Raw genomic sequence first — 22,630 nt, 5'->3', positions numbered from 1 at the left:
ATATGTATTATTTCCGAATCCTCTCAAAAGCCAACATTCGCTTTTTAACTATCAGCAATAAAGAAGATAAATATTGACGCGCGGCCGAGATCAGACGCACGTTGGAAATACATCATCGACTTTATTGCGATTCTCTGCTATGTGCTGGGAATTACAGTAGGAAAAACGTTCTATTATCGTGTCTGAATAAAACACAGCAGTAGTTTGCCTGCGAAAAGAGAAAGAAAGCGCGAGGTCTTCTAAGGAACGACGCGTGATTATATAACTCATGCTCTAAACGCATTTCTTCAGGGATCGTTTAATTGAATTTGAATTGCGTCGGTGGTTTTTAAGGCAAACGACAGGCCGGATGTATGAAGTTCTTATAAAGAAAACAACGATACTGACGGAAACATAGAGAAGAATCTAATTGGAGTCCGTTGGCAACGAATGAGTCTGTAATATAAGATTCACGAAAACCATTATTTTCGTTTTAGTTATTAGTGACAGTTAGCACAACAGTAAAAATTACAGTAGCACATCATCCTATGAATACGATAATAACTTTAGTGAATAATTACGATCATTAATATAAATGTGACGGGTTTTGATCGAACGGTCAAACATATTGATCGTCATGACACTGTCAAGAATTATTACATAATCGATCGAACGTTTGCGTTTCATGATATCTACTGTAAATCGTACTGGTTTGCCGATAACGCGTCGCCGTGTTATTATTAGAAACGTAAATATTAAAGTACCAGCATCATCGTTATTTATAGGATATTGCACGTTATTCGTAACAAGAACTACAAATTCGTATCGCATCCGTGGGATTATACTCGTCCTCCGTCAAGGCTAACGCGAATCGCTCCAATTTCGAGGCCCGCCTACTGAAAGAAACGCGAGTCTTCAGCGAAGTCGCGGCTCGAATCGATGATTAGTTTCAAAGATGTAACGCGACTAATGTGCAAAGATTTACTGAAATCGGTGACGAATCGCGACAGCTGATAGAGAGGTCTTTCATCGTCAGGCCGTTCAACATTCGCAGGCGAAATGTGTCTGGACGATGGCCAGATTCAAAAATAAGCCGAATTTCGTCGGATTTGTGATCGTCCGCGACCACTTGGCGTCTCCTCGCAACACGAAGCCGTTAGGCGTTTACAACCCGTTCCTCTGTATCGTTTTCGATCGTTCGATCGCGATACACTCGTCTCGAAGAACGCTTCTCAATATCCGCGATCATTCCGAGAATCATCACTATTTCCGTAATGTCCGCTTGGCAAGAAACGATCGCGTATCCTACGCTCTGTCTCATCCCCCTTGAAATAAAGATATATTTCTCGCAAGAAAAATGACAGGGTTCCTATATAAAAATTCTGAGACAACTCTCTCGTCCTACTCTCATCGGATGATTCACAAGGTCCATTTAAGAAAATCCATGAACTCGTTTGTCTATTACTCTCGTCGGAAATCTCGTTTTCAACGAATCTACCGAGCTCTCGGAGAAAGAGGAGACTGGTTTCGAGTCTCTTTTATAATCCGCGCCGCGTTGACGCAACCGCGTAACGGGTCCACGATGACGATTTCGTTCCGCGGTTACAACCCGTATTTTTAAATGCCGCCTTTTATCTTCGCGGCCGGCCGCGAATCTTCCGCGATCGCTGCCTATAAATCACTCTGCTCTCTCGTTACTACAGAAAAAGAAGAAAAATAAAGGAGAAAGACCTGGGGCCACGAGAGATGTGTTCTCAGTGAGAGTTCTCCCGGTGGCGGCACGAGAGGTGGGAGAGAAACGCGATGAAAAGGGATGGAGGGGTGAAGGGGCAGGAGGGAGGGGGCAAGAGAAGGATAGACAGCCTTTTGAGACCCCTCGGTGACCAGTTTAGTTCTGCTTGGCATTCGAACCGCACCAGAGATCATGTGACAGAAGACGAGCTAGGATCCTCGCGCACACTTCGATACAGGATCTGTTTGGAGCAAGTTTGATCGTTACGAGATACAGTGGCTTGCCGATCGATCGCGATCCATAGTTTGCGATCACGCGACAGGTGCCTGAGAATCGGTTACCGTGGATCTATACGCGTTTTTTCGCGCACGTGTTAGCCGAGCGTTAATTGTTTATTTTCCCTTTCCTTTCTTCTTTCGAAAAAGGTATAGTACGTTATCAAATGTCACCTGTTATGATTGAATCGGAAAGGAAGACAGTGTGCAAAAACGGTCGATAATACACGTACAAGGACGTCGCTGAACAGATATCGCATTTCCCTTCCGTGTTTCAACAGAGTATCAAGGATGACCGCTTCTAAAGCGGCAGAGCTGCGATCGTGACGGCACACGCAACACGTTCACTCTGTTTAAATCAACAAACGTCAGGCGGCCACGTAAAAACGGGTAGCATACATTAACGAAGAGGAAACCAGGAAAGTGCAGGACCACTGTTCTCTTTTTCCCTCTCTTTCTTTCTATTAGCACGGCTCGCGGTGCATGCTCGCCATAAATGACACTTGTGAAATCAACGCACACATTTTCACCGCTCCGAGCGAGGAACTGTAGAAAAGAGGGTCGTTGACAGCCAGCACGCGTGACAAATATACCAGTGCATCCTTTAGTGTTTCTTTTCCCTGTGAAATTAAAAAGAAAACGTTCCATTTTTTCGCGTTTGTCCCGGCTCGTGATCCGATTTACACACCTGTCACGCGTGAAAATTAAATTCTCGCTTCCTCGGCTTTGTGTGTCATTTGTGTTCGGACTTCATGCTCGTTAATTTGGCGAAGAACACTGGAAACCGTCACAAAGAATTGCGAAAAGCAGATATGAGGTCGACCGGTCGCCACGCGATCTAATAATATCGCGAGTGGATCGTTGAACCTCGCTTCCTTTCTTTCCACGTGTCCATCGGGCGCAGAGGGAAATAAATCAGTAACTTTCACCGAACACCGTCGACAACAGTAGCTCATAAAGCATGTCGGGGGACACGACGTCCGACGAAGAGGGATCGCAGGAGGATTCGCCGCGATACGACATCGACGATCTGGAAATCATCAAAACCATAGGTGAGCGCGACGCTATTCATCCTGACGCCTTTCACTGGCAACTCCTACTGTTCATTGTAAAACTTTCTATTCGTCTCTATATCGATACTCGAATAGAACAACCACTTATATAGAAATTCGTTGAACTCGTAACTTTACCTCTATACGACTAGCAGATCGAATTAATAGTATGTACTGTCGAATTAATTGATAATTGCTTAAGAATCCTTGAAACGAGGTACAGATTTGTTAAGATCAATTGAAAACGCAAATGTTACTCGTTACGCGCTGTTGATTCTCCGCGAGAAAACATCAGAGACGAGGCGAACTACCCTCGAAGCAAGGAAGTGGGCCACTGGAGAGTGAGAGGCTACCGAGTGTATATTTAACTGCTCGTTAAGTTCGAGTTACACGGCAAGGTGCAGGTGTTTCGTAGCTGATTTTTCACTCTTTCGTCTCTTGTGTAACCATTCTTCGAATGACCGACGTTGGCTAATAGAAACGAGAACTGGAGACATTACGTTGCACGATGAAACAGCATAAAGCATCCGTAGACCAGTTTCTTGTAAATGTATTTTCAGGGTGTTCCAATTTACGTTTGAAATATAATAGCAAACAGGACGTCCGGGTTCTAATCACCGTACCATCGGATCTGGATAACCAGGATAGTAAAGTATTACATGATCGGGCACGTAGAAGAACGATAAGCGATCGATCCCATCTCGTCCCATTTACTTCGGTCATTGTTGAATTATACAGGTAAAGCAATGGTTACACGCTTGTAAGCGGTGATCGATCACGACAGATGTGCGGGCTGCTGCTTTCGAGACGTAGAACAAGTTTTGGACGCACACCAAAATCCTCTCTCGAGTGTCCATACGGGAAAAAAACGACGTGTCGAGGGGAAGCGTCTGGTGCGCGTAATTCGAGCGATGTAGCCACAGCCAGCGTGATGAATGAACGGTATTACCTAAAACATTAACCTTCTCCGATCGAATCTATTCTCGCTCGAAGACTTCCTCTTTATTCGCACGGGATCGATGTATCTGTCATATATACTTAGGACGTGTCAGAATCAACAAAGTAATTTGAAAATCATATCGGATCGAAAGTGGACGATTAAGTCGTAGCAGAGTCTTGGGCCAAGTCGATAAAACAAGCTATTTTTCCTCGTTTATTTTTTATGTCGCGAGAAAAGAATCAGAGACAATCGATTACGTAAATTTCACGATATTTAAAGCGTCGTTTCGCTGGAAACTGTTCGTCTTTCTATCATTGACACTTGTTCTCAGCTGTCACTGACAGTCACCGCGATCGTTTCACAGTGTATACAACACGGTTTCGCCCCTTATTCGCGCCGTCTGCCAATTTTACCGCATTTATAATAATGCCACTCTAAAATACGCAAAACGCTCGTCCGTGATGAGAACACCTCGTGCAATGCAATTTACCGGTTAATTTCGGCCCGGCGGCCATCGCTGTTCTGTTAATTGGTCGCGGTACGTTGAGCAGACCAACTTTAGTCACCTGCATTCGTGGGAAAGTGCATTAAACAGACCGCGGACGACGGATTATGCGACTAGAGAGAGCGTTGATAATTGCCCATTGCTTCGAATGATCGATAACACGAATGATACCTTCTTTTTATTTGCATAATTACCTTGAACAAAGAACGTTTGAGTAATTGACACATATTACCAAACGCATATTTCTGAACGTATGCGATCGATAATCTCGATCATTAAAGAGCAATTGATTTGTTATGCGCAAAAGGCGTAACAGAATTCAACGAAGATCATTGACTATAAATTACAATAGAACAGATCGTGACAGGTCATTGATTACAATAAGACAGGAGTTTCTGATGGATTTTTATCTTCAGGCACTCCCTGAGCCTTGAAAATCATATGCTTGATCATTAACAAATAATTGATTTGTTACACGTAGGAGGTGTAACAAAATGTAATGCGAAACATTGATTAACGAATTAAATGATTCTAATGAGTTTTTATTCTTAGGTACAGGCACCTTCGGCAGAGTGGTGCTATGCAGGCACCAAGGAACTCCCTTAGCGTTGAAAATCCTCTCAATGGTAGACGTGATCAGATTGAAACAAGTGGAACACGTGCGAAACGAAATCACCGTATTGAAAGAGGTCAAGCATCCCTTTATCGTGAACATGTAAGTCGGATTTGCTTTCTCCTTTCTCTCGTTCGATCGCTGACAAGCTGTAACATTGTTTCGTTGGTTACGATCGAAAACTGTCGCTTCCAACGCGAGGAAGTGCCTTCATACGATCAAGAAAGTCGAACGGAGGAGTTTCTGAAAAAGAAAGCGTAATTAAGAACGACGAGAGTGATACTTAAATATTAATCTTTCGTGAACGATGGTACATGCATGTATAATAGTTTTCATACAATTAGAGATCGAAAAGATGCAGAGAAAATAACTCATTCTCTTATATTAGATTCGAAATTACATTTTTCTGCTTCTCTACTATGGAAATCTCTACTGTTGTACCATTCCTGCTTTAACATCGGCATGGTTTCAGGCTCTGGAGCGGAAGGGACGAGGCGAGAGTATACATGCTGTTAGAATTCGTAGCCGGTGGCGAGCTTTTCTCTTACTTGAGAGCAGCTGGCCGATTTTCCGGACCCACCAGCTGCTTCTATGCGGCAGAAATCGTCTGTGCTTTAGAATACTTGCACACCAAACACATCGTTTACAGGGACCTAAAGCCTGAGAACCTTCTCTTGGACAGCCAGGGCCACCTGAAAATTACGGACTTCGGTTTCTCCAAGAAACTCACGGATAGGTAAGAGGATATTATTTCTAATATATTAGTGGTCGTAATGATGGTTAATATAATAATAAACGATCGTTATATAACGATCGTCTATTTATTTTCTTTTTTACCCGATTAATAATAATTACATTACAGATGTTTTTGCAAATTCAAATGGAATCTAAGTGGAAAGTTATTAATTATTCTTAGTAACTATGTGCCGTCTGTACACAAACATTTGTTTAATAATAATATGTGCGGCTGTCTTGTTCAAACTAGAATCGTTCATGTAGGAATATTCCACGTATATGGATTTCATACGTATTTAACTATTAAACTACAAGTTTTTAAATCGTATCTTTGCTCCGGGAGGTCTTTTTTATTCTTATCTACACATCAGCAATTTCAACGTTGCTATATGTAGTCATACGGCAAATTTACCGATAATTGCTCACGATAGGGCAACGTCTCATATCTCGAAGAATAATTATTTTAAATTATCGGTTGCAGGACGTGGACTTTGTGCGGCACTCCTGAGTATTTGGCGCCGGAAATAATTCAAAGCAAAGGACACAATAAAGCTGTAGACTGGTGGGCCCTCGGTGTTCTCATCTACGAAATGTTAGCGGGCTTTCCACCATTTTTCGATGATAATCCCTTTGGCATCTATGAGAAGATATTAAGTGGAAGAATAGAATGGCCAAAACATATGGATCCGATCGCCAAGGATCTGATCAAGAAGCTTCTGATCGCAGATCGAACGAAGAGATTAGGGAACATGAGACAGGGGGCTGATGACGTGAAGAGGCATCGCTGGTTTAAATTAGTCGAATGGCCATTGGTAATTAATTAATGAATTTCACAAGTAAATCGATAGTGTCAATGTGAAATTATTTTTTTTTTTTCATTAGAGTAAGAATAGTTTTTTAAATAGTATTAGTTTCTTACTGAAGTATGAATAATTTTCTCAGTAATATTAATTTTTGTATTAAAGCAAGGATAGTTTACTAAATAATACTAGCTTCTAGTACTAATAAATAATACTAATGTAAGAATCGTTCTCTGAATGATATTAGTTTTCCATTAGAGTAGAGATATTTTTCCAAATAATCTTAGTTTTCTAAACAATATTACTTTCTCTATCAAAGTAAGATTTTACAGATTTTATATCACATTTTTTTTGTATAAATAGGTGCCGCAGAGAGCCCTGACCCCACCAATAAGACCACGAGTAAAAGCACCAGGTGACCCAAGCTGTTTCGACGATTATCCTGAAACCGATTGGCGTTCCCAGCCTCCCTTGCCACCGGAACAACTGGCTCTGTTTCAAGATTTCTAAAAGAAACGTCATGGACAATCGTTCGAACATTCGAACCGTGCCAGGCATTCATTGACGCAAATTCGTTCGAAGAGCTTCCGTGTCGGGATTAGGATCGTCGAGTTAACAGCATTGTGATGTGTATAAAGTTTCTCTTACGTTCAAGCGTAAGGGAATACCTTTTTATTTTGTACATATAGCAGCCCCCTTTTGTATTATTTAGTTGTGCACCTCGTTTATTTATTCGTACTCGCTGAGTAGGCTAGGCATTTTTCTTCGTTGTTTTACGTTGTAAATAAAAAAAAAGAAATGGAAAGAAAAGAACGATGTAACACGAAGGAGAAACTGTAATCTCAAATCAATTTTCATCTCATGAAGTGAAATTGCTTGAGAATACATGTTCCCTCTTACACAAAGAAGTGATAAAAAGTGATGACAGAAATGGTCATAATTTTGTAAGTTGTTATATGTAAAGTATTGTAACGATGTATCGTGCGGCTGTACGCTACATATCAGAAGAGAATTAAATCGTGAATTTTTTAAATTTCAACTGGTTATTCCTGAAGATAATAGGTATTGCTATTCGAACCTTGAACAGAGTACAAATTCGATATTTTAGTGTGTCATTAATTGCGATAAGATCGGTAAGCATCCACACCGTACATGTTCTATTAAATTTTCAAATAGTTAGTGAATAATTTACATGAACACTAGACACGCGATCCTGTCGTGCAATGATAAAACGCATTATTCTGCATTTCAAGAGTCAGTATCGCTTCGTAAACGTTACTAAAGCCACAATCAAGTAGGAACATACCCAGAAAACTTGTTAAACCGTAAAAGTACCACGATAACCATGTCGAAAATATTAAACAACCAAAATCGGAACTTCTTATATCTCGATACAAGGCATAATGACACGATTCTAAGACAATCAATTGCTAAAATTAATATGAACGTCAAATCAGATCTCACGAAGGATGTAACCGAATCAACGAAGAAAGAGGAAAAGAATCCAACACCACGAGAAGTTTTAACAGATTACCTGGAGAGCACTTCTGTACACGGTTTGCAATATTTCGGTAAAACGAATATAGAAGTCGGAGTTCTTGGGAAAATCCTATGGGCCTTTACCATATTAACTTGTTTCGTTTGTACTTGTCAATCTTTCGAGGTATATCATCTAAAAAGGTACACGCGATTAAACGCGCGTCTCGTTTCAGGTTTGAGCTTGATGTTAATGCAGTTTTTACGTCGTTACAACGAGAATCCGACCAACACGTACATACAAACCTTCGATGCCCCGATATTCCGCGCGCCATTTCCTGCTGTAACCATTTGTCCATCTATACCAATTCCTCTGAAGAAACGCCTGGCCATTTTGGAGAACTCCATCTTACCTAAGAACGTGAGCAGAGAACTCGCGTTAGAGATGTTAAAGTGCGTATATATATATCAAGCAAAATGATCAAGAAACATCAAGAAATATAGATGAAATAATTTTAAATTGAATATAGCTACGGACATCTTATAACTCATCCGTATGTGAATAAAGAGTTTAAACAAATGGACAAATTAAAAGAATTTTTGGATGCCAATAAGTGGAGCGTGGCGAGATTCGTGAAAACTCTAATCAATTGCGAGGACATGTTCGAATCGTGTTGGTGGAGTACGGAACGCATAGATTGCACTAAATCCATTAAACATTCGTATAGTTCTTACGGACTATGTTGCTCCTTTAACTATCTTCTTGAGAATTACGTAGGATCCCAGAAGCAAGTATCTCGATAATATCCTAGAAGTCCGAGAAATTATATTAATATAACTAGAATGATTTCTTTCGTTTAATTAATGTAACCAAGATCATTTCCTTCTGGATAATATAAAGGGGACAACCAAAACCGAAGCCTTTGAGTTCCGCTGATTTTGGACTGTGGAGCGGCTTAAAGCTCGTGTTCAATAAAGAAATGTTCATGATCACCCAAGACGACATGCGTAATTCCTCGAGAGTCGTGGATAGTAATGGCATGGTGGTATGGAAAAACAACTTCGCGGAACGATCGATTAAGTCGAATTTTAAAAAATATTAATTTATTCATGCTCCCTTTTTTTTTTTTTTTTCCTTACCAGGTATTGGTACATCACAGAATGGATTATCCTGGTCTTAATACTAATATGTACACCTTGCAAATGAACCATGAGTTGGAGGTAATTTATTCGATATAAAACAGATAGAGATTACTAGAATGCATTATCGTTGTATTGCAGATTGCCATAAAACCGGAACTCATTCAAAAGCCAGCAGGACTTCAACATCGTAATAAGGAGAAACAATTAGTCCCCGTATGCATAGCGGAGGACCAGAACACTTTGGAATATTTTTCGGTTTATCGCTACTCGAATTGTTACGCAAATTGTAGAGTCAAGGCCATGATACAATTATGCGGATGCTTACCATTCATCTACGACAACATAGCTGAATCTTACAACATCTCAGTAAATACATTCTGTTATCGTAAACAGATATTTAACGCGAACTTCAAAATTACGATTCGATCGATTTTTAGCGTTGCGAGATAGAATATTTGCCATGCATCCAGAGAAATGCGAAATTGATAAGTATCGTGAAAGACATACAGAACGAGAATTTCACCTGCTCTTGCAGGACTCCGTGCGAGAACATAATCTACGATAATTCCCCTAATTTGGTATCGCTAACGAAAGCCAGCTTCCCGTGAGTTAAATTCGCATTTATTGATTTATTCTCTAAATTTTAATTTAGACGTTTCTTTCCATTTCGAGCGCATTCACTTTCAGGAATACGGCGGACAAAGGTGCTGTGATTAAAGTTTACATGTATTCGCAAACTTTCCAGATGCTGCTAACTCTATCAGCCGCCGACAAAACTTATCTCTTAGGTACCGAGCTTAAACATTCTTGTCATTTTGTTATTAAAATAAGTTTCTTTAAAAGCTATTTTACGTTTCAGCATCAGTCGGTGGAATCTTTAGCTTGTTCCTTGGATGCAGCTTCCTCAGCGTCGTGGAAATCGTTTACTTCGTTTACCTATATTGTCGCGCAATCTTCGCGCGTAAGAGACACGAGGTTCAAACAGACCACACAACCAACGAGATCTTTATAAACGGTCGCCGACGTGTTTATTAAATCTCAATAAATTCCTCGAACAGATTTAGCAAGGTTCTCTCTTCCTGCGAGAATACTTTTGTATCGAAACTGTGGATTTTTCCGATACCTGGGCTAATAATTTGACCGAACGATTCGTTACGTGGATTCCGCACGCGGTTTATTGTATAACTCAGACCAGCACACGTGTCAGCGAGAATCTGGAGCAATTAGATCTATTTCGAGCGATTACTGGAACGCCAACGGAGGCAACGTTTACCACCCATCGACCAGTAAAAATATTTGCCACGCCATGTTTTCGCTTTGATGTTCTATCCTCGTGATTATGTCACTTAGTCGGACAGACCTTTAATCAACAGACCCAAGAACTACGAATTCCTGGATTACGTGCGAGGATAGTTAATTGCTGTCTCGGTGCGGCGTACTTGTCTCGATCCGTGTCGAAACCGGAAGTCACGCTTCCCCCGTTGCCTGCCAGCGTAATTAATTCTCGTCGTGGCCGTGTAATACGATAGGAACGTTTTGAAAGCGATCTAGAGCTGCCGTGGAAAGTTTTGTGAAATTATGCGACGAAAGATAGGAAAATGTACGTTTATTCGACGACGGAGGGGCAGGAAAGGAGGAGGATAATGTTTCTTGTTGTGATACATCGAAGGAAGGGAAGGCGATTAACGTTCCTTAACGATATTCTATTTATAAGTAAAAATATTCGAGACACTCGAAATCGACGGCAGAATCGGTAACACGATCCACGACAAATAGCAGCGAATAAGTTACGTAATGACCGTGGAAATTCGGTCAGTATCGCGTGGACGCGTTCATACCGTAGAAATATTCAGGATAGGTGAGGTGTGTTCATATCGTCTATTTTCGGAAGTGCTATCGAAAATACCGATTTAGTTTTCTGTACATTGAACGTGTTACCACCGTCGTGTAGCGACGAAAAGAGCTGGAACCATCGGTCGCTATTTTCGACTTAACACCCACGTATTTCTTAACCATCGTCCGTATACCCCGAGATGTTTTCTATCTTCGCGCGAGCACTCGATATTTTTTCCTCGATTTTTCGGCCGAGTATTTCTTCTCTCTTTATTTGGTTTCCAACATTTACACACAGAGTTTAGCTCGCCATCGGGCGAACGCGTTTCCACGTGTGTAACCAGCCCCGATAGTCATCCCTGTGCGATATAATTTTTCAAATTTACGAGAGAAACATATACGGGTCCCTTTGATCATCGTACTAGTACAGTCACGCCCTTGTTTCCGACGAAACCACCTTAAATTTGGCTATTCCTTTTATTAGAAATAGAACTATCTCTTTGACGTCCAATTATCGTGTCCGTGAAATACATAAAATCATAGGGAAAAGGGATAGACGAACATGAAACTCATAGAGAACGTTGAAAGAGCTTAAGTGGATTACGCTTGTCTCCTTCATTTTGAAACAGGTATCGTCGCAAATGCGACGCGGAGAGGGAGCAGTCATTAATTGGATGAAGGAAAAACTGGTATCTGGCATATCCTGAGTAATAGTAGATCTATCAAGGATATCTGGTTATCGACGAACGTGTGTGATACTCTTCGTGCTTCTTACTTCACTCCTAAAATCAATAAAAATAAAAATGATAATATACAACACTTTACTACGAAGCAGAGATTTTGTTGTAAAGTAGCAGAATGCACCATTGTTGCGGAGACTTCAATGATCACTACAATAGGAAGCAGGCGTTACGTAGCAATTGTCTACAAGGGATAATTGCAAGCGAACTTACCATGGCGAGGAATGTATTCTAGAGTTAAAACAATCCCGAGTACAACAACCAGAGGCAAATCAGCAAGAGGATCAATATAAAGTACGTGGTTAAGATGTTTTTCGTTTCGTGGGCTGCCTGTGGCATTTTTCGGCATTCACAGAGGATGATTCACGACACTAAAGAAAAATCAATATCAGGTGTAATCACGATATACATATACTCAAAATATTAATACCCAAAATATTAATCGTCGTGTTGAGTATTTCTTTTTTATTCCTTCTGGCGCCTCTTCCGTCAATCGATCGATTAAACGAAAGTTCGAAAAAAGATCACGAAACCCTCAAAAATTCGCTCGACGACTGAAAGATCCGGCTGATTACCGGAAACGTTGGAGTCAAACGATGAAATCTGAAAACGATCGAGACGAATAACCAAGCACCGCGCCACTTTGCGTACGATCTCCGACTAGATCACTCAACGCAGGATTCACGATACAACGAAGATCCCGAAATTCCTCCAGGAACCGTATGAAATCCCCACCAATTCGATCGCGAATACCGACACGTTGCACCTTCCCTTATAACATCTGATCCAGGATTGGTAGGCCGAGGTCCCACCACCGTCTTTTACTGGTGAGAAACCAACGAGTTCCGCCACCTCGAGTTATATTAAGCATCGTGAATATCGGATACAACTTCGGTGGAAAATGTTCCGAATCGATTCACGATCATCATCGACGTAAAGATATTCAAGGGTTCAAGGTCATCTGGGTGACGATCACGAATCGTTAAGAGTCAACGGTCTCTTAGAAGCATCATGGCAATGTAAGAAATTAACCAAACCTGAAATATTAAAATACGTCATGAATTACATTGTCTCTAATATCTCAAATTTTGAACTTTTCTAAGAAATATTTGATCTAAACTGTTTTATATACCTTTCATACACCTTTTGAGAAAAAATGTCAGAAGCAATGAAGATACAGATTTATCCACAGTTCTACGTACAAAATATTCTGCAGTCTTTTTATTCCTTTTTCTTTATTGAATGATTTATTAATGAATCACTCTTACTGATTTTATCTCTGTACAAGTTACAGATGGCTCTAATGGTTTGATGCATTAAATAAAGCTCGCAACGTAAATGGCAAGTGCGTAAACGTGCGTATCAGCGTTACGGTCAATACAACACAAACCAGCCGTACAACGTCGGGGCGTTAATTTAATTATAACACGTCGCAAGAAACGGTCGATGTCATTTAACTGTATACTAGAGACCAAAAGGAATCAACTCTTATTTTGAAGCGAAACTTATTCCCGCCCACGCGACGAACTTGGAATGTTGACAGAATTCACGTGCTGGCGCCACGGTATTTCCCACGTGACGAAGTATAACAAAAATATAAAACCTTTTCCGTAAAAAAAAAAAAAACATTGATGATTCACAAAAATATTCCAACGCAACGATCTATTGTTTCCTTTCAAAATTATAACAATCTCTTAAAGAGAACAAAGATAATGGAAGAGATAAAGAGAATTTCTAATCGATCTTCCTTGAGTAATAGCGTTTAGTAGATAGGAGCCTTTCGATTTGATTGATGGCTAGAGCTATTTTCATCTCCGACGAAACCCCGTTCGCGTAGTTTTAACATTTGATTAAGCTACGCAGAGCAGTTCCTCTTTAGCTAATGTACGCTAACGTCGTTCATCATTTCCAGACCTTCGGCTAATTTTAACTTGAAAATCAAACATTAACCTTATAATGGACAAAGTCCGCGAACAGGTCCGATCTAAACTTTGGACAGCTATTTACATAATATTTGCCAGAGACACACATAAATCATCGATTTTTATGTTTCTTAATATTTTTAATACTAAGCTACTACAGCTTAGTCTTACCACATGTATCTATATATAGTAAGTAGGACATTAAGCAGTTTTATAAAATATTTCTTTATTTAGCTCGTGATGAAATTACAATAGTGTATTGGTAAAAAGAGAGGCTTGGGTGGTAACTTATAGTATAAACTATAAAATTGATTAATTATAGGAATGTGTGTCGTACAATTTTTGTATCCTTATTACTAACATACGTAGGTACACAAATATGGCGGGAATTCTGTTACAGGTTTGCTTAAGGCACAATCCACAAGATCTTCTGTTAAGTGTCTACATAGGTAAGGCGACATTTGCATCAATAACATCCGGATATTTAATACCTATAAACACGAAGATCATTCTCGAAAGTAATTATCAACAGTTGTTTCATTGGCACAAACAACCTATCACCGGTTTTTATATCCTTAAATTCTTGGCACGAGGGCTTTCGCGCGTTTTAAAAATAAGAGCAACGACAAAGGAGGAAAAAGATCTCTCTGCTCGACTAGCGGCTATCTTACAGATTTGTGAAACAACCGGTTCGATGCTGCTTGAGCATTGTTCTCTGTGACTCAATTGATTAATTAATAACTACGAGCATAAATACAATGGAAAGACCCGTACAAATGACCGCACGCGAACTGGTCATGCTTGCATATATTGAGAACAGAACATATGGAAACGAGCAAATACCAAACTATCTAACCGTTAGCACATCTCTATTCATAATTTGAAGCGTATTATTCACAAAGATCCTCGATGAAAATTCAGTCATGCCAACGAGAATCCCAACACGTCCTCCAGTGAATAATCGAACAGCCTTAGGTCTAATTTATACAAATCTGCCAACTTTCGAAGTTGCTTGTACGTCAACGTAGAATAATACTTTTCTAGTTTCTTCGCGGTTGGCTCACTGTTCACTGGTTTCGTTGGGAAACTATAAAAATAATTAATTTTAATTAATCAGAATCAAAAGGATCGATGCAAACGAGCGATTTTGTTTCGCGTGTTGATCAAAGAACAATAGAACACATAGCAACGAAATAGAAAGTAATGGATTAAGTAGGAATATTTCTTTGAAAGGAATGAACATTCATAGTCTGACACTTTGATTGCGCCAACTACGCGATATTGCTTCAATAAATATCGTATATATTTCTAGCTAGGAATTGAATTCTACAAATAAACACCTAAAAAGTATATATATTTTCTTATATAATCCAATAGATTGCTGGAATGAATGTGGAATGTTAGCGCGTGTAATGCTCTCTCGTAAAATAATCATGAGTGTTATGTTCATGCGTGAAATATTCTCGCGTGTAATAATCGCGTGAAATACTAGCACGAAAAAATTCGCTCATCTATATAGGATCTAAACAAGGATAAAGTAAACGCTTACTTGACTGACTCGACCCCCATCCGTTCCAAAACTTCTGTGGCATCCTCAACTAAGCTCTCGTACTTGCTGACGAGATTATAATTAACCAGGCATGGATGACAGAGCTCGTAAATTGGCTTCCAGTGCTCGTTTCGTGTCTCATTCGACGAATCATCTGTGACGAACTGTACGAACTCTCTAAATGTCACGTCATCACCATTTCTCAGCGATTCTACAGTGGCATTTTGTCTGTACCTCTGCAAGAAAGAACGTTCTCACTGTAATTCCTTTGATATCTCTCTCATGCGAGGCAAGAGGGAAAAAGAAACAAAAATCAAGCGATACCTTGATAATCTTCTTCCCAAAACGAGTTTGGAAGTATTTCGAACTCTTCTCGTGTTTCGCCTCCAGCTTGTTTCTATAGGCGGACAGCAACCTTTCCAAAGGATGCCTGACGACGATCAGCTTGTCGTAAGTTGCCAACATTCGTTCTATTTCGGACAGGGTATAGTTGGTGAGCCTCTGAAAGGTACCTGGAGAATGCGCCTGATCAGCAGGTATTTCCATAGGATCATTACCTGGCCATTTCCCCGTAGCCACCATCAGAACTCGTTTCCAGTTCGTGCACGCAACCTGATACACGAATCCGTCGATTTAAAATGAAACAAAAGAATCACAATAATATAACAGATAACGTCCGTAATGATCGTGTACGAGTTGTAAAACGCTCTGCTATACAATTTCCAGTTACTTACTTAATATGTTTGAAGAACGACATTATTGGAAGTATTGTAGTGAAATCAAGCTTTTTGTTAAAGATCAGGAAAATATATTATTATTAGTTATGTTTAACAACGAAATGTGTGATATTTTGTTAAACATTATGAATCTGTTGAAATCAAGGATCGAAAGAAAGAGTTATCTTTCGTTTTTAAAAAAAATTCTACTCAAACTTATATGTTTCGTTTAAGATACGTTCCCGTGGAGTTTTTATGGAAAGACATGTTATCCTTAGAAGCTTCTTTAAAAAATGTTCTAATGTATGTATATTTTTGAATGTATAATATAAGTTTCATGGTAACAAGTTATTTTAAACCATGTATTAAAAAATATCCATAAGATAAATAAACTATTTAGTACTAATTATATTTAATAATAGTACTAATTTTATTAAATAATAATAATTATTATTCATATGTTTATTGAATAAAAGGTATGAAAATCATAATATAGGTAATTAATAATTTCGTAATAAGTACTGAGCAGAAAAGTGGATTTGTTAAGAATAATACCTAGATAAGACCTTTTTATGATGTAAATAATCTGAAATACATAGCAATTCTATAATATAAGATACATATAGATAATATATATCTGTCAATAGCATGTATGTATTCAATAATATTCTTAACTTCCTAACTGTTATTTTCATTAGAAATAAATGTATCGAATTGAATTTAAACAAATATTATAAATAAATAAATAACATATTTAGAATATTCAGAATATAACTGTAATAATTAGTTAATATTGTTGTACTACTATTCATTGGATGGTATTTGTTACACTAATTGAGAACCTTTTAATACTAATGAATATTAATTTAATATTGATGAATCAAATACCTCTTCTTGTTATAGAAAAATCTTTATTTTTATATTTTATAAGCTCTATCCAAATTAAAACTTTTTTTTTCAAGAATTTTTCTTTATCTGTTCTCATCGAAACTTATAATGTGAGAACAGTTTCTAAAAAAGTTCCACGACCCATGTTTTAAATAGAACCTATCAAAAAGTTCTATAATTCTTTCGATTCTTGGCTGAAATATTATTTTCATAACATCACCTACTCCTTTTCTTACTTCCTGTATCTAAAATTTATTTGTACCTTGGGAACGTAACAATATAAAAGTTCGTGTTGTTCGTCGACGAGAATATTCCTAAACGATTCTGGATTCAGGTCCTCATTCGGAGAGTCTCTGTCTTCGAATATCTCCTCGCAATTGTACTGTAATCTCTCCTGACGTTCCACCAAAGCGGATCTCGCCAGGGCGTTCGGTCCTGTCCAAGAGTATACAGAATCCTCCGTCTCGAAGGATCTTCTTTTCTCATCGTTCGTCGAAGTGCGTCCCCCAAATGCGCTCGCATCTACCATTAAACTTGAAATATTGATAAGAAGCAGAACTGTCCCCCAGACACGGCATTCTGTCATCGTCCTTTCCGTCCACCCGGGACATTGATTTATCTTGACATAGAATTATTTATCAAGCTTTTTGATTTGTTCAAATGTTCCTGTAAAGTTCAAAAATAATTCCATTACAAACGGAATTTCTTACGTTTGAAAACATCGTTCAAGAAAAAGAAAAGAAAAAAGAATGAAAGAATGTTATTTTGAGGTACGTAAAATGTTTGCTTTCGCGATCGTGTTATATGCTTTACCGAGTCAATTTTAATCGCTTGAGAAATACCAGCAGCTCAGCCACCTTACTTCAATTAAACGTCATTGATGTCAATTCTCCCGATTCCAGCCATGCATTCACTCTTCGCAAATCGTGTGCAAACTCAACGAATTATTTAACCATTGCGAAAGAGAAAACAAGAAATAAGTTAAACACATTTGATAATTATCAATGCAGTCGAAGCATAGAACGATCTATATCGTAACCGGAATCCAAAAGACATGATAATCAGGTCAAGCGCCACCGTTTCGAATTCTTTCCCAACTAAAGTCCTTTAAAGCCGGTTCTGAATGGACAGCGCACGGTACATTTGACATCTAGATATCTAGAGCATACTCCTTTAACAAGCTGCAAAAGTGGGCTACGTTTAATTCGAAACGGCTTGAAGCTAAACCACTTTTCCGCGAAGAAAAAATTCATCCGATCTCTCGAGAGAAGACCTGTTCTAAAATTTCATAATACATACACATCCCTTTTAGGCCATGACACCATTTCTTTGCAAAGATTAAATTTAGATTAATTTATTAAACGTTAGTATGTAAGTTCAAAAATAGATTATAATAACAGAGTATCAATTTCTGTTATGTAACGATTTTCTATGGAATAAAAAAGTAGACAGCTTTATAAAACGACACTGTATTCATAAAAATTGAATAAAATACCACTATAAAATAGACTGGCTAATAAATTTTTGCTCAAAAATTAAATATTTTGCACTGATCAAGATAATTTTGTCATCGTACGGCATCTTTCTATATTATCATTTTACTTGTAATATCCTACAAAGGTTTAAGATAACAACTATGGGAATTCACAAGTTTCATGCAAAAAAGCATCCTGATCTAAATATTTTCTGGATTCATGAATGGAGACATCGATATTCATGACTATGAAATTACTATGCCCGTTATAACTGATCCTTAGTTATCGGTGACGCTTCAGCTGTTAACGCCGACTCTTAATGTCACAAAGACCACATAAAAACAAATAGACGACATTTTTACAATCATTCTAACAATTATCGTTAGATTTATTTCGAAATTTCCTTATCCAAGTAATTATGAACAAAGGATTAACGGCGAACAAACGAGACTCATTCAATAAATGAGCTAACCTTTCGATAACCTTCGACCATGATATCGGTTGAGACTAAAATACGAAAGTGAAGTATGCTGCAGAAGAAATAATAGACATTAAAAATTCATTACGTCAATAAAGCGATGTAATAATCGAACGACGTTACCAATCGAATCTCGTATTCCATTATGCAATGGCATTGGAACTCGTTCTTGACCGTATCGTGCGAATCCTGCTTCTGATTAAGAACCATAGTGATAAATATATACGTTTATCTTTTACATCAATAAAAATTATCGATGCCACGAGGTATCGATGTTCGTCGTGCTTAACTGTCAACACGAACACGCGAGCAGTCGAGCCGGAAAATTACTCGAACACGCGTCATCGTCCTCGAATAGTCGAAAAATGAGATAGACTCACCTGTTAGGCGTCACCATGCGCTGCCAAATTCTACGTGGCATGTTTAGCTGGCTTGTGCACCTTCGTAAAAGTTTTATCGAACGTCCCCCCAAAATTCTTAGGAATTCGTTCCAAAAAATATCGCGGATAAACTGCCTCTTAGATAAAACGACCTACATTTAGCTGAGTCCACCTTCAGTCAAATTTTTTAATCTAATTTAATTAATCGATGACAAACGCGCGACACGAAAAGTCACTAGAAATGCCGTAGATTTCGAGGCAGACACGCGACATGAAATACTTTGGACGGTCGAACTGATACGATGGACAAACGGCTGTTGCCTTGACTCGAAGGCCCCTCTGACAGAAGAACGGAACGTAGTGCCAGTTTGTAGAAGTGAAAGAAACTGTGCGCGCGCGTCTATTACGTCCCATCCTCGTTTCTTCGCTGGCAAACGTGGCGATCCTTTTTCTTCACCTGTGTACCCACTTTCCGAGGCTGAGGTGGCCACGAATTCGTCTGGTAGATAATTGCTAAAATTTGATTTCTCTTCATTAAGCTTCTCTAAGTTCGTTGGGATAATCGTAGAAAAATTACATGGTATAGAAAACATGCATATCATAGAAGGATAATCTTAATTATAATATAAATTGTTGACTATTTCATATACAATTCGTTTTTTTTTAAGGTGAAGAAATATTAACGCTGAAGGCATATAAATAAATGTAATAATGATTTCAACCTTGCTAATTACCAGCATTTAGGATTTTCCATTCGTCACAATTTAAGAACATGTGATCAATAATTACAAAGAATAAAAAATTAATGAGATGCATAACAAATGCAAAAGTTCTGATCAAACACATTTCTACCGGCAGATCTAGCGTGAGTCGACGACAAATAGTCGCCCAGAGAAGGTAAAACAGAAATAATTCTATCATTTTGTACTTGTGCGCGTTAGGAATCGAATTATAGTCACCTGTTGGCCCGTCACGTGATGTTACTTATTGGAACTGGAGAAAGTGTTCAGCCTTCAGTCGCCTTTATACCGTCAACCTATCATAAGTAGCTACAGTCTCATTTCGGTCTTTATTGTTTAACCATTGTCTAAAAATAAATAAAACGAAGTATCGTAGGGAGTTAAAGAGATTATCGTCCATTTTATATATTAACCAATGAGAAAAAGCAGAACTAGGATTTCGTGAAAATCATACCATGCCATAGTCATAACATATTATTGCTATCATGTTTGTTTACGGGAAATAGAATTCTACATATAGAAAATTAATATATAAAATATTTTAAACTATTGAACTAATAGTTTAGATTCTTCAGTTTAGTTAGATTCAGAATAGTTAGATTCAAAAGTTGATATGGTCAATCTTCTCGATTTTATTTAAATTAGAACATAAAATGTTTTGCAGATAACAACCTCCTATCATTTTGGTCGAAACTATAAAACGAGATAATTACTTCAAAGGGAAATGTTACAAGTTGTATTCTGGCTATTCGTCATCGTGCTGGTGTTTTGGTTGTTTTCAAATTCTGTCAGCAGAATTTGTGGTGCGCTATGGGAGATCCTCGTGCCGATAATTAATTCGAAACCACTCGATCTACGAGCAAAGTTTGGTGATTGGGCAGGTAAGAATTATTCAAAAATATAATATAATTATTCAAATATTCACATATATATTCAAATATATATCTATTCGTCAAATATTGAGTAATATTTCGTTTAAGTCGTAACTGGATCTACCGATGGGATTGGCAAAGCTTACGCAAAAGAGTTAGCTGCAAAAGGAATAAACCTGGTGCTAATCAGTCGTACTCTAGAGAAACTGGAGAAAACAAAAAATGAAATTATACAAAAGAATCCGACGATCAAAGTAGAGGTGATCGTGGCGGATTTCAGCAAAGGCAAAGAAATTTTTGAGAAGCTTGCAAAACAACTGAAAGATATTCCAATTGGTATCTTAGGTAACTGAGACATTCTCATCATCTTTTTGCTTATTTTGTCTACATTTATGAATCCGTTTATAAATTTTACTTTTTACGCAACATGATATTTATCTATTGAAAGTCGTTAACATAAAATAAAATACTCGTCTGGTTATACATATAATCCTAGTTCAATGTTGTAGTAAACAACGTGGGTGTGCAGTATAGTTATCCGATGTATGTTGGAGAAGTCCCAGAAGACACATTATGGGATATCATCAATATTAACGTTGGAGCTACTACATTAATGACACGAATAGTCATCGGACAAATGCAAAAACGTGGAAAAGGTGCTATCGTTAACGTATCATCCGGTTCGGCATTTCAACCATTGCCATTAATGACCGTGTATGCAGCGACAAAGATTTATATCAAAAGCTTTTCTGAGGCGCTCAGAGCCGAATATTCCAAATGTGGAATAACTGTACAGCATTTGACCCCGTTTTTCGTAAATACAAAGATAAACGCGTTCAGCGATCGATTACAGGTAAATCGAAGATAAATACGTGAAAATAAGTAAATTAATTTGCAGATAATGGTTATAATTGATTAATAACGTTACAGGTATCTAGCATTTTTGTTCCCAGTACGACGACATATGCCAAAAATGCAATTAATACGCTTGGAAAGACGAATTCCAGTACAGGCTATTGGAGCCACGGGATTCAGAAGATCATTGTACTACTTTTACCGGTACAAACAAGAACAATATTTGGAATGCTTATGAATAAGTATTTAAGGAATGACTATTTCAAGCAGAAAAGAAGTAACTAACCACCAGACAATGCGTAGTAGTCAAAGATATAATTCCGTGCTATTATTAATTAGATAAAGAAATTTAATTATATGTATATTTGATAATTGTTGCAAAGTTAAATCCTAATATACATAGATATACGATGTACAAAATGTATGAAGTGCAAAGAAATATCATTATTTCATGTATTAATTACTTGACTAATCGCATGGAGGAATATGAAATTCATTGTCAAGGATTAAAAATCCCGCGTATTTCGAAACAATTACTCATAAATGTGTTTTAGAAAGTATGATTATATAATAAATGTTTTTTATCAAGTTGAAAATATCTATTCGTTATTCATGTCATGTATTGCAAAATATGCCTTTCATTCTCCATTTATATTACATTTTCCTTAAGACTTGCCATCCCAATCTCTGCTCTAAGTCGTATTTCTTTTTCGAATAATAAAGTTTAATGACTATAAATTAAAAGATGTAAAAAGGTACGTGTAAACATATTTTATTGAGAGATAACACGTTTCCTATAAATCATTAAGCCACAGTTTCTTTAATTTACGACGAAAACATTTAAATTGTAATGTATTTTATATTACATTTGAAAACTACCACTAAATTATTAATAATTATATATAAAGTTATGATACTATCAAATCAAAGCA

The 22,630-nt window shown here is 37.9% G+C and overlaps 4 protein-coding genes and 1 long non-coding RNA gene across 12 annotated transcripts; 3 read left to right on the top strand and 2 right to left on the bottom strand.

The window, feature by feature from the left end:
- Positions 1-1,851: 1,851 nt before the first annotated feature.
- On the top strand, positions 1,852-7,664 carry Pka-c3 (Protein kinase, cAMP-dependent, catalytic subunit 3). 3 transcript variants are annotated; one of them, XM_072001973.1, is made up of 5 exons: positions 1,852-3,038; positions 5,036-5,198; positions 5,569-5,832; positions 6,313-6,643; positions 6,995-7,664. In XM_072001973.1, the coding sequence occupies exons 1-5, from the start codon at positions 2,948-2,950 to the stop codon at positions 7,139-7,141; spliced, it is 996 nt and encodes a 331-aa protein (XP_071858074.1). In that variant the 5' UTR covers positions 1,852-2,947; the 3' UTR covers positions 7,142-7,664. The 3 variants fall into 3 exon arrangements, with proteins under 3 accessions (XP_071858074.1, XP_071858075.1, XP_071858076.1); XM_072001974.1 differs by lacking the exon at positions 1,852-3,038 and adding an exon at positions 3,805-3,980; XM_072001975.1 differs by lacking the exon at positions 1,852-3,038 and adding an exon at positions 4,369-4,967.
- Positions 7,665-7,809: 145 nt separating this feature from the next.
- Positions 7,810-10,307, top strand: LOC139986549 (sodium channel protein Nach). 4 transcript variants are annotated; one of them, XM_072001971.1, is made up of 8 exons: positions 7,810-8,274; positions 8,344-8,560; positions 8,638-8,895; positions 9,009-9,153; positions 9,251-9,328; positions 9,389-9,616; positions 9,688-9,854; positions 9,938-10,307. In XM_072001971.1, the coding sequence occupies exons 1-8, from the start codon at positions 7,977-7,979 to the stop codon at positions 10,260-10,262; spliced, it is 1,716 nt and encodes a 571-aa protein (XP_071858072.1). In that variant the 5' UTR covers positions 7,810-7,976; the 3' UTR covers positions 10,263-10,307. The 4 variants fall into 4 exon arrangements, with proteins under 4 accessions (XP_071858072.1, XP_071858071.1, XP_071858069.1 ...); XM_072001970.1 differs by having other exon boundaries at positions 7,810-8,560; positions 9,938-10,038; positions 10,110-10,307; XM_072001972.1 differs by having other exon boundaries at positions 8,096-8,270.
- A 1,239-nt stretch (positions 10,308-11,546) lies between these two features.
- On the bottom strand, positions 11,547-12,970 carry LOC139986551 (uncharacterized). The gene is made up of 4 exons (XR_011799673.1): positions 12,956-12,970; positions 12,254-12,860; positions 12,037-12,194; positions 11,547-11,865 (listed from the first exon to the last, which is right to left on the bottom strand). It is a non-coding gene; the product is annotated as an uncharacterized lncRNA (long non-coding RNA).
- A 984-nt stretch (positions 12,971-13,954) lies between these two features.
- LOC139986543 (carbohydrate sulfotransferase 11) lies at positions 13,955-19,547 on the bottom strand. Of its 2 annotated transcripts, none has more exons than XM_072001960.1 (5): positions 19,232-19,547; positions 17,161-17,564; positions 15,619-15,906; positions 15,295-15,530; positions 13,955-14,832 (listed from the first exon to the last, which is right to left on the bottom strand). In XM_072001960.1, the coding sequence occupies exons 2-5, from the start codon at positions 17,482-17,484 to the stop codon at positions 14,667-14,669; spliced, it is 1,014 nt and encodes a 337-aa protein (XP_071858061.1). In that variant the 5' UTR covers positions 17,485-17,564; positions 19,232-19,547; the 3' UTR covers positions 13,955-14,666. The 2 variants fall into 2 exon arrangements, with proteins under 2 accessions (XP_071858061.1, XP_071858060.1); XM_072001959.1 differs by lacking the exon at positions 19,232-19,547 and adding an exon at positions 19,078-19,225.
- A 46-nt stretch (positions 19,548-19,593) lies between these two features.
- Positions 19,594-22,294, top strand: LOC139986544 (inactive hydroxysteroid dehydrogenase-like protein 1). Of its 2 annotated transcripts, XM_072001961.1 has the most exons (6): positions 19,594-19,733; positions 20,090-20,128; positions 20,636-20,852; positions 20,952-21,188; positions 21,353-21,696; positions 21,774-22,294. In XM_072001961.1, exons 3-6 carry the CDS (start codon positions 20,696-20,698, stop codon positions 21,981-21,983), a joined length of 948 nt encoding a protein of 315 aa, XP_071858062.1. In that variant the 5' UTR covers positions 19,594-19,733; positions 20,090-20,128; positions 20,636-20,695; the 3' UTR covers positions 21,984-22,294. The 2 variants fall into 2 exon arrangements, with proteins under 2 accessions (XP_071858062.1, XP_071858064.1); XM_072001963.1 differs by lacking the exon at positions 20,090-20,128 and having other exon boundaries at positions 19,626-19,733.
- The last annotated feature ends 336 nt before the right edge of the window (positions 22,295-22,630 follow it).

Source organism: Bombus fervidus, chromosome 4 (assembly GCF_041682495.2).
Source record: "Bombus fervidus isolate BK054 chromosome 4, iyBomFerv1, whole genome shotgun sequence".
Taxonomy (NCBI): Eukaryota; Metazoa; Arthropoda; class Insecta; order Hymenoptera; family Apidae; genus Bombus; species Bombus fervidus.
The sequence above is the reverse complement of the archived record's forward strand: the minus strand, read 5'-3'. Positions and strand labels throughout refer to the sequence as shown.

Excerpts from the sequence above, each read along its gene's own strand:
- Pka-c3 (XM_072001973.1), top strand. The coding sequence starts at position 2,948 with ATGTCGGGGGACACGACGTCCGACGAAGAGGGATCGCAGGAGGATTCG. Across the intron at positions 5,833-6,312 it reads TCCAAGAAACTCACGGATAG|GACGTGGACTTTGTGCGGCA; the intron begins GTAAGAGGATAT and ends TATCGGTTGCAG. Across the intron at positions 6,644-6,994 it reads AATTAGTCGAATGGCCATTG|GTGCCGCAGAGAGCCCTGAC; the intron begins GTAATTAATTAA and ends TTGTATAAATAG.
- LOC139986549 (XM_072001968.1), top strand. The coding sequence starts at position 7,977 with ATGTCGAAAATATTAAACAACCAAAATCGGAACTTCTTATATCTCGAT. Across the intron at positions 8,896-9,008 it reads AATTACGTAGGATCCCAGAA|GGGACAACCAAAACCGAAGC; the intron begins GCAAGTATCTCG and ends GATAATATAAAG. Across the intron at positions 9,855-9,937 it reads CTAACGAAAGCCAGCTTCCC|GAATACGGCGGACAAAGGTG; the intron begins GTGAGTTAAATT and ends ATTCACTTTCAG.
- LOC139986543 (XM_072001960.1), bottom strand. The coding sequence starts at position 17,484 with ATGACAGAATGCCGTGTCTGGGGGACAGTTCTGCTTCTTATCAATATT. Across the intron at positions 15,531-15,618 it reads TTGGGAAGAAGATTATCAAG|AGGTACAGACAAAATGCCAC; the intron begins GTATCGCTTGAT and ends TCTTTCTTGCAG. Across the intron at positions 14,833-15,294 it reads ATGGGGGTCGAGTCAGTCAA|TTTCCCAACGAAACCAGTGA; the intron begins GTAAGCGTTTAC and ends TTATTTTTATAG.
- LOC139986544 (XM_072001961.1), top strand. The coding sequence starts at position 20,696 with ATGTTACAAGTTGTATTCTGGCTATTCGTCATCGTGCTGGTGTTTTGG. Across the intron at positions 21,189-21,352 it reads TATTCCAATTGGTATCTTAG|TAAACAACGTGGGTGTGCAG; the intron begins GTAACTGAGACA and ends TCAATGTTGTAG. Across the intron at positions 21,697-21,773 it reads CGTTCAGCGATCGATTACAG|GTATCTAGCATTTTTGTTCC; the intron begins GTAAATCGAAGA and ends ATAACGTTACAG.